This window comes from Gossypium raimondii, chromosome 7, assembly GCF_025698545.1.
Source record: "Gossypium raimondii isolate GPD5lz chromosome 7, ASM2569854v1, whole genome shotgun sequence".
NCBI classification, from domain to species: Eukaryota; Viridiplantae; Streptophyta; class Magnoliopsida; order Malvales; family Malvaceae; genus Gossypium; species Gossypium raimondii.
This window is the reverse complement of record NC_068571.1, coordinates 27,265,641-27,272,870: the sequence shown is the minus strand read 5'-3', so window position 1 is coordinate 27,272,870 and position 7,230 is coordinate 27,265,641. Positions and strand designations below refer to the sequence as shown.

The window sequence follows — 7,230 nt, the reverse complement described above, 5'->3', positions numbered from 1 at the left end:
ACTTACAATTTTCAACTCTATTAAAAATGAGGAAAGAAAATTATTTTTCTTTTCATTTTTCATCTTTATTACTAAACACATCTATGGAAAGAAAATTTATATTTTCCATCCTTTTAGTTGTTTACTGGTTCAATTTTTATCCTTCCAATTCTTTTTCACTCTACTAAGCAAAGCCTTAATGTTTACAGTTTTTTTTTTCAATTTGGCCTTTATTCTATTTTTAACTAAATTTGGTCTTTAACTTTAAAAAAAAGTCAAATTTGATATACCTTTGAAAAAGAGTTGGATTATTTCTTTAACAAAAATATTGACTAAATGATAATTTTTAAACATGACAACTTACATAATAATGCACATGTACTTTTTGCTAGTTTTTTTTGAATTTTTATGTTTATTTAATTTTAATTTTATTTAATTTTTTCAATTTTTTAAAAATTTTAAATTATTTATTAATGTGACATATAAGATAAATAATGTCATGTCGAATGAAGTATACATATATTTTTAGGTTGCTATGCCAACATCATTAAAAAACTTAACTTTTAGTTAGTATTTCTATTAAAAATTAATATTATTTGAAATGTTAAGGATTAAATTTAACTAAAAAATCAATTTAATAGATGTAAAATTAAGAGTTAAGTTTATTATTTTACCAAATCATAAAAAAAAACATAAGTCCTTCCCCTTGACTTAGCTCTTGTCTTTGTTTTATCTAATCATTTGATTAAATACTAAATCTTAATTAATCAAGTCTCCCCTACTCTTAATTAATTTTCTACTCAATAAGTCATAACCCAACAAATCATCAACTAAACAGGGCCCACCCAGTTTACTTTTTTTATTTTTTTTCTTTTTCAATTTTTTTCATCAGTTTTCTGCAGCACTCTCCTTTTTCTTATGCAGCCTTGTTATGAGGAAAAAATTCAGAGCTTGAATGTTAAAGATTTAAATTTTGATCATTTCCATTGAAGGGATTTTCTTTTTCATTTTTCATTTTTTTTTCCTTTTTCATTACTCAAATGTACATCAGGATCTGTGCTTTCTTTGTTTTACAAGCGTAAACCAACTTCAAGAAAGAGGTATGCTTTCAATGTTAAAAAGATGCTTGCTCTGTGTGTTTAAATGTGGATTTCTCAATACATTTTATATATTTTTAAAAAGTACTTTGCTGGGTGTTTTCTTTATATAAACTGGTTTTGTTGTTTTGAATTGGATTTAAGCATTGGGAAATGGTCCTGCTTTCAGGTGAATTTTGTTCTTTTGTTTTGTTAGTTCATAAGTATGGACTTGGGTAGTATTTGAATCATGTTTCTAATTGAAGTTAAGAACAAAAAATTCTTTATTTTTTACCTTGATTCAGTGAGCTTACATAACACCCTTTTCTTGATCTCATAGTAGCTCTTTTATACTCAGCTTTTGATATTGTTGGGCTTAAACTCTTATCAAGCTTTCTTCAGCTACTAAATGAATAATTTGAGGTTTTAAGATTTCTTTTTTTTTTTTTTTTGTTTCTTTCCCTCTCTTAAGAAACAATGGAGCTGTGTATTATACTTTATACTTTTATCAAGCTTTTTTTTTATTCATAACCGTTTTCGTATAAAACTTTAGTAGCTTTATTATTTTGTCATTCAAGATCACAGTGGTTATACGTGTGTCGTTTTTCATTGAGGCCAGTAGACAAAATCCTTTTTTCAGTCCCCAAGCTATTATATTTTCTGATGAAGGGAAGATCTGATCTGATCTTTTATTTTATTTATATTATTTTATCTTTTGTTGGAAAGTCAGTCTAACGTTTCCTCAGACTCTATGAGAAAAAAGTCATCATGGAAAATGCAATGAATGATATTTTTTCTAGAATAATTGATGTGTGTTCTTCCCATTGGCAATAGTCAGAAGCCTTTTGTTTTATACTTAAAATTTGAAAATATTATATATATTTAAATTGGAAATTTAGTCAAAGTGGATTTCCTTACATTGTAGGGAAAAAAGGCCAAGTTCCATGGTGGTGGCAAACTAATAATTTTCACAGCAGTGAATGTTTTTGTCTGTGTACGATCTTTCTGCTCGAGTAGAGAGTATGGGAAAAAGACAACACAATCAAATATGCAAACTTGTGTTTTTTAAAGGGCACTCTTGTACTAAATTTTAAAATTTTCTGATATGCTCCATGAAAAGCAGGTCAGATGGACACAACCTCAGTGAGATGTCTTGTAAACAGTATATCTCGATTCATTCATCTGGTATCATGTCAGACAATAAAAGTTGCTCCTGTCGAAAAAGATTATAGGAACATGGTTATTGTGTTAAAACTTTTGAAACCACTGCTTGATGATGTTATTGAGTGCGAGATACCTTCAGATGATATCCTATACAAAGAGTGCGAAGAGCTAGATATGCTTGTTAATGAGGCTCGAGAATTCACGGAGAACTGGTGTCCTAAGATGAGCAAAATTCACAGGGTAAGTTTCATTTTAGTCTTTACTGAATACATTTTTGATATGCTTGATGATCTAAGGATTGATGCTCAGTCACTTTAATGAAGATCATAATCAGTATTAAGTATCTAAATGTTCTCCTTCAGACTGAGATTCTCTGAAGATTCAGTTTGTAGAATATTATAGTTCATAGAAGAGAATTTGAATGACATGATTGCAACTATGACCCGGTTTCTTGTAGAATGCAAGAAAATCTATATCATGCAAATGCAACACAGTCTAATTTAGAAGTAATAAAGATGGTGTGAACTTGTTATTAAAATGAAATAATTTTGAAGAAAACTAAAAGAGTCGTAAAATGGCCAAGCTAATCCAGTTTATCACATTTCTAGAAAGTGTATTTCTTTTCTTCATGTTTTTCGTGCAATCACATGTAGCATTTTAGTAAAACAAATGGGATGGGGAGAGGGAAAAGGACTTCTCCCCTTTCTGTGGTGCAGTCACCCAAAAGGAAAAACAAGCTTAATTATTGGATGTTGAAATATGTTATGAATACCTTGTGTACAAGAAATAGGATTTTGAGGCTCCTTGTACTATCATATTTCTTACACTTAAACCATGCAGGTTCTCCAGAGTGAACCTTTTCTGACAAAAATGCAAAGCTCTTCACTTCAGATATGTCACATATTATATAGATTATTGCAGTCAACTCCATCATCATCAAGTATAACCAGTGTACAGGTATGAAAAAAATCAGTGTCTTTTTCTTCATTCTACATGTGGATGACAAAAATGCTGTTCTTTTCTTTTTCCCTAAAATTTGTTCTCTGTTCTCTAAGAAATTACTAAAGGTATCTGGATGACAACAACTATCACTTTCTCAGTGCTGAGTTAGCTTTTTAGTAGTGAGACTAATTGATTTTCAACTGTTTCAGCACTGTATGCGGGAAATTAAAAGTATGGAGCAGGAGAGACCATCAGAAAATATAGGACAGACTTTGAGAAGTAAAAAAGATGATGCTATTCCCTGCACAGAGCATCTGATAAATGTTATGAAATCACTAAACCTGATGTCAAACCAGGAATTGCTGAAAGAAACTTTGGCTTTGGAAAGGGAAAGAACTGATGCGCAAGTCAACAATGCAAAAGGGAAAATAGATCAAATCAATCAGATTATGGATCTCATCTCCCATATACGAGATTATATGCTTAAGATTGAGCACTTTGAACCCACAAGTGGCATTTTGATACCTCCAGACTTCCTTTGCCCCCTGTCATTGGAGCTCATGCTGGATCCTGTATTTGTTGCTTCTGGGCAAACTTATGACAGGGCTTCCATCCAAAAGTGGCTTGATAGTGGCCTGACCATTTGCCCAAAGACCCGTCAAACGCTCGCACATAAAAATCTCATTCCAAATTACACGGTCAAAGCAATGGTAACAAGTTGGTGTGAGGAAAATAACTTGCAACTTTCCAATGCTAAACTTGTTTCAATCTCTTCTCCTTCAAACCATATATCTTCTCAAGATTTAACCTATTCTTATAGTAGCAGTTCCGCATCGAGGTCATCTCTTGAAGTTGGAAATGGTTTAGAGAAGCAGATGATTGACAGCTCTTCCAGATTTAGTGGAGAATGCAACAGATGCCAAAGCAGGGAGACTGGCAAGTATGACCACCAATCTCCTGATCAATCATATGTTCACAACAGGACTGAGTCAGCCTCAAGTGCAATCTACAGTGTTGATTATGCACCTACTCCTGCTTCAAATGACTTGTCAATGAGGTCAAAGAAGAATGAAATCAATGAGCTAGCTGAAATTTCATCTAAGAGCCTTGGCAATTTTCCTTCAACAAAAGAATATGGACTTTCTCACTCGATAATGGGAAAGCAGTTGCAGGTTTCTGGAACAAAAATAGAAGATGCGGTCAATGGAAACCATAATTATAACAGAGCATACTCCAGTGCATTTTCTAGGCCAGGGTGTGATGACTTGATCACTAGTTCCCTTGTGAAGAAACTAGTTGACAACCTTCAAAGCTTATCAAATGAAGTCCAAACTACAGCTGCTGCAGAATTACGTCTCCTTGCAAAGCACAACATGGACAATCGTATAATTATAGGACGCTGTGGTGCTATTGCACCATTACTTTCTCTATTTTACTCGGAGGTAAAGATAACACAAGAGCATGCTGTTACAGCCCTTTTGAATCTTTCGATTAATGAAGATAATAAGGCTGTGATTGCAAAATCTGGAGCAATAGAGCCACTAATTCATGTTCTAAAGTCTGGAAATGATGGAGCAAAAGAAAATGCTGCAGCAGCATTGTTCAGTCTTTCTGTGTTGGAAGAGTGCAAGGCAAGGATCGGACGTTCAGGTGCTGTCAAAGCCTTGGTGAATCTTTTGTCCTCAGGAACATTGAGAGGAAAAAAAGATGCTGTTACTGCTTTGTTTAACTTATCAATCTTTCATGAAAATAAAGCTCGTATAGTTCAAGCAGGTGCAGTAAAATACCTTGTTGAGTTAATGGATCCTGATAGTGGGATGGTTGACAAGGCAGTCGCTCTTCTCTCGAACCTGTCAACAATTGGTGAAGGGCGTCTGGCAATTGTACGAGAAAGTGGCATTCCCATACTAGTTGAAGTTATTGAATCAGGATCACGTAGGGGTAAGGAAAATGCTGCCTCTGTATTACTGCAACTATGCCTTAATAGTCCCAAGTTTTGTACCCTGGTTTTGCAAGAAGGTGCTGTGCCACCCCTTGTTGCATTGTCCCAGTCTGGCACACCAAGAGCTAAGGAAAAGGTAAGCAGCTTAGTTTTTCCTCTTTTTCTGTTATGGTGCTATGGTCCCTGCATTGTCTGCTTCTGATCTGAATGTAATAAGCCAAATTGTTCTTATAGTCCTTAATTTTGGTGTCATTTCACGATACATTGAATTTGGATTATATTGCTTATATGTTGTGTGATGAACTGTATTGAGGAGCCGTTCTACCATGTGTCTAATTATTTATAATAAATTGGACCTAGCATTATTTTATTCATATTATAACATGTTAGAAGGGTTGAAAGACTGGTGTTTCCAAAACCTATTGTGGAAAGTAGTTTTCTTGTAAACCTCAATAAATCTCAAAGTTGACGATTGCTTATGGATTACTTCTTTGATAACTGTTTAATCTAAAGGAAATTTTCTGGATGCACATGATATGTTTTTTTTTTTTTTTTTTTACTTTTGCAGGCACAACAACTTCTTGGTCACTTCCGAAATCAAAGAGAAGGTTCCATGGGAAAGGCAAGACATGAAAACTGACAAATATTGTTATATTTTTCTTTTTTACTATTATTATTTTTCGTCCCTCTATTGGTCCTTTTGGAGCTCTCTTTTCATACATTCTTTAGCTCTCCAATTATATGCATTAACATTATGAACTCTATTCTTTGTTTCTTTTTAACCCTTTTCTTAAAAGGGGGTTTGAGGGTTGGGAAATAGGGCAAGCTTTCCCCGGAGGTGTTGGTTTTGTCTATAAATTGCTGCATGATTTTCCTTTGAACATAGCTTCCTATAGTATCGGGTGTAGGTTTCCCTTCTGTTTTCTTAGATTAGTTTTAGTTTATGTAGTAACTAATTTGTTCCTTAGTTTTGTAGATATGTTGTACATATGCTATAAACTCCTGTAATTTGCTATATAGGATCTTGTTTTTGTTTTTTTTTTTTTTTGATGTCTAATGGCCTATTTTCCATGCTTTTTCTCTTAACAAACACTAGATTTTTAAGTTTTATTAAAGTTAACTGCCATCGAATCTCGAAGAATTTGATGCCCTTATGACTCTAAGGGCATTTGGTTCAAGTAATATGAATACTCACATTTGAATTCCAAATATTACTTTGAGCCATTAATTTTACATTCTCAATTGTGTTTAGATTATGAAATATAGAGGTAATCTCAATGCCATCTATTAGACAATCTTAGATTTCGAATGTAATCTTCATTTTATAACAATTTTATCTTCTTTTTTTTTTATAATTTTGGTCAACTATACACTTTAAACTAAAGAAAATATATTAAAAAGGAAAAAGAAACTGTATGCCTCTCATCTTTCAATGGATGTCCCCCATGTAACTTCAGTGTTTCGTTGCATTTGATTTCTTTAGGTTACCTCGTTTTATTTTTATACAATGTGCTTGGGCTACTTTTTAATTAAAATGTTTTATTTTTCTAAGGCCTAAATAGTTTTTGGAGTTTAGATTTTCTCAAATTATTCTTATTTATGATAATCTCAAAATAACCTATCATATATATGATTTTTATATTTTGAGTTCATATTATTCATAAGAAGTTTCTTTGACCTCTTTAACTTTTATAAAATCTAAATTTGTTTAATTTATATGTAATTCATTTTCAATAATATAACATGCTACCACGTTAATTTGTATGCTAATGATTTTTAAAATTGTTTGGTTGTACATACCCAAAAACAATAAGCAAATTTTATGATAATAATTATTTAGTAAATTGTGTATTTAGATAATTTTGTAATACCTTATACTTGATTCATTCAACGGATTTGAATGGAAAATGCTACATTCGTTATCAGAGCAACTCAGTTAAGATATAAGCAACAATTATGTAGTTGAATTTCAGAGAAAGTTGAGTAATCTTATGCAATTAGATGGAAATGTGATTAATGGGGCCCACTTATGAACGTTCAGAGTTAAAAGCACTCGAAAACAGGGTTAAGATATGAACTTTGTGTCAAGCTATTAAGCGTGGCAGTCATGTCTTGAGACCATGAGTG

At 32.5% G+C, this 7,230-nt stretch overlaps 1 protein-coding gene across 2 annotated transcripts; it reads left to right on the top strand.

Moving 5' to 3' along the window:
• The first annotated feature begins 874 nt into the window (after positions 1-874).
• Positions 875-6,146, top strand: LOC105797993 (U-box domain-containing protein 3). Of its 2 annotated transcripts, XM_012627865.2 has the most exons (6): positions 875-1,079; positions 1,981-2,075; positions 2,179-2,459; positions 3,060-3,176; positions 3,371-5,239; positions 5,672-6,146. In XM_012627865.2, the coding sequence occupies exons 2-6, from the start codon at positions 2,036-2,038 to the stop codon at positions 5,741-5,743; spliced, it is 2,379 nt and encodes a 792-aa protein (XP_012483319.1). In that variant the 5' UTR covers positions 875-1,079; positions 1,981-2,035; the 3' UTR covers positions 5,744-6,146. The 2 variants fall into 2 exon arrangements, with proteins under 2 accessions (XP_012483319.1, XP_012483324.1); XM_012627870.2 differs by lacking the exon at positions 1,981-2,075.
• The last annotated feature ends 1,084 nt before the right edge of the window (positions 6,147-7,230 follow it).

Bases quoted from the DNA above. Each gene is read 5' to 3' on its own strand.
- LOC105797993 (XM_012627865.2), top strand. From the start codon at position 2,036: ATGTTTTTGTCTGTGTACGATCTTTCTGCTCGAGTAGAGA. The intron at 2,076-2,178 runs GTATGGGAAAAA...CATGAAAAGCAG, and splicing joins TCTTTCTGCTCGAGTAGAGA to GTCAGATGGACACAACCTCA. The intron at 3,177-3,370 runs GTATGAAAAAAA...CAACTGTTTCAG, and splicing joins CAAGTATAACCAGTGTACAG to CACTGTATGCGGGAAATTAA.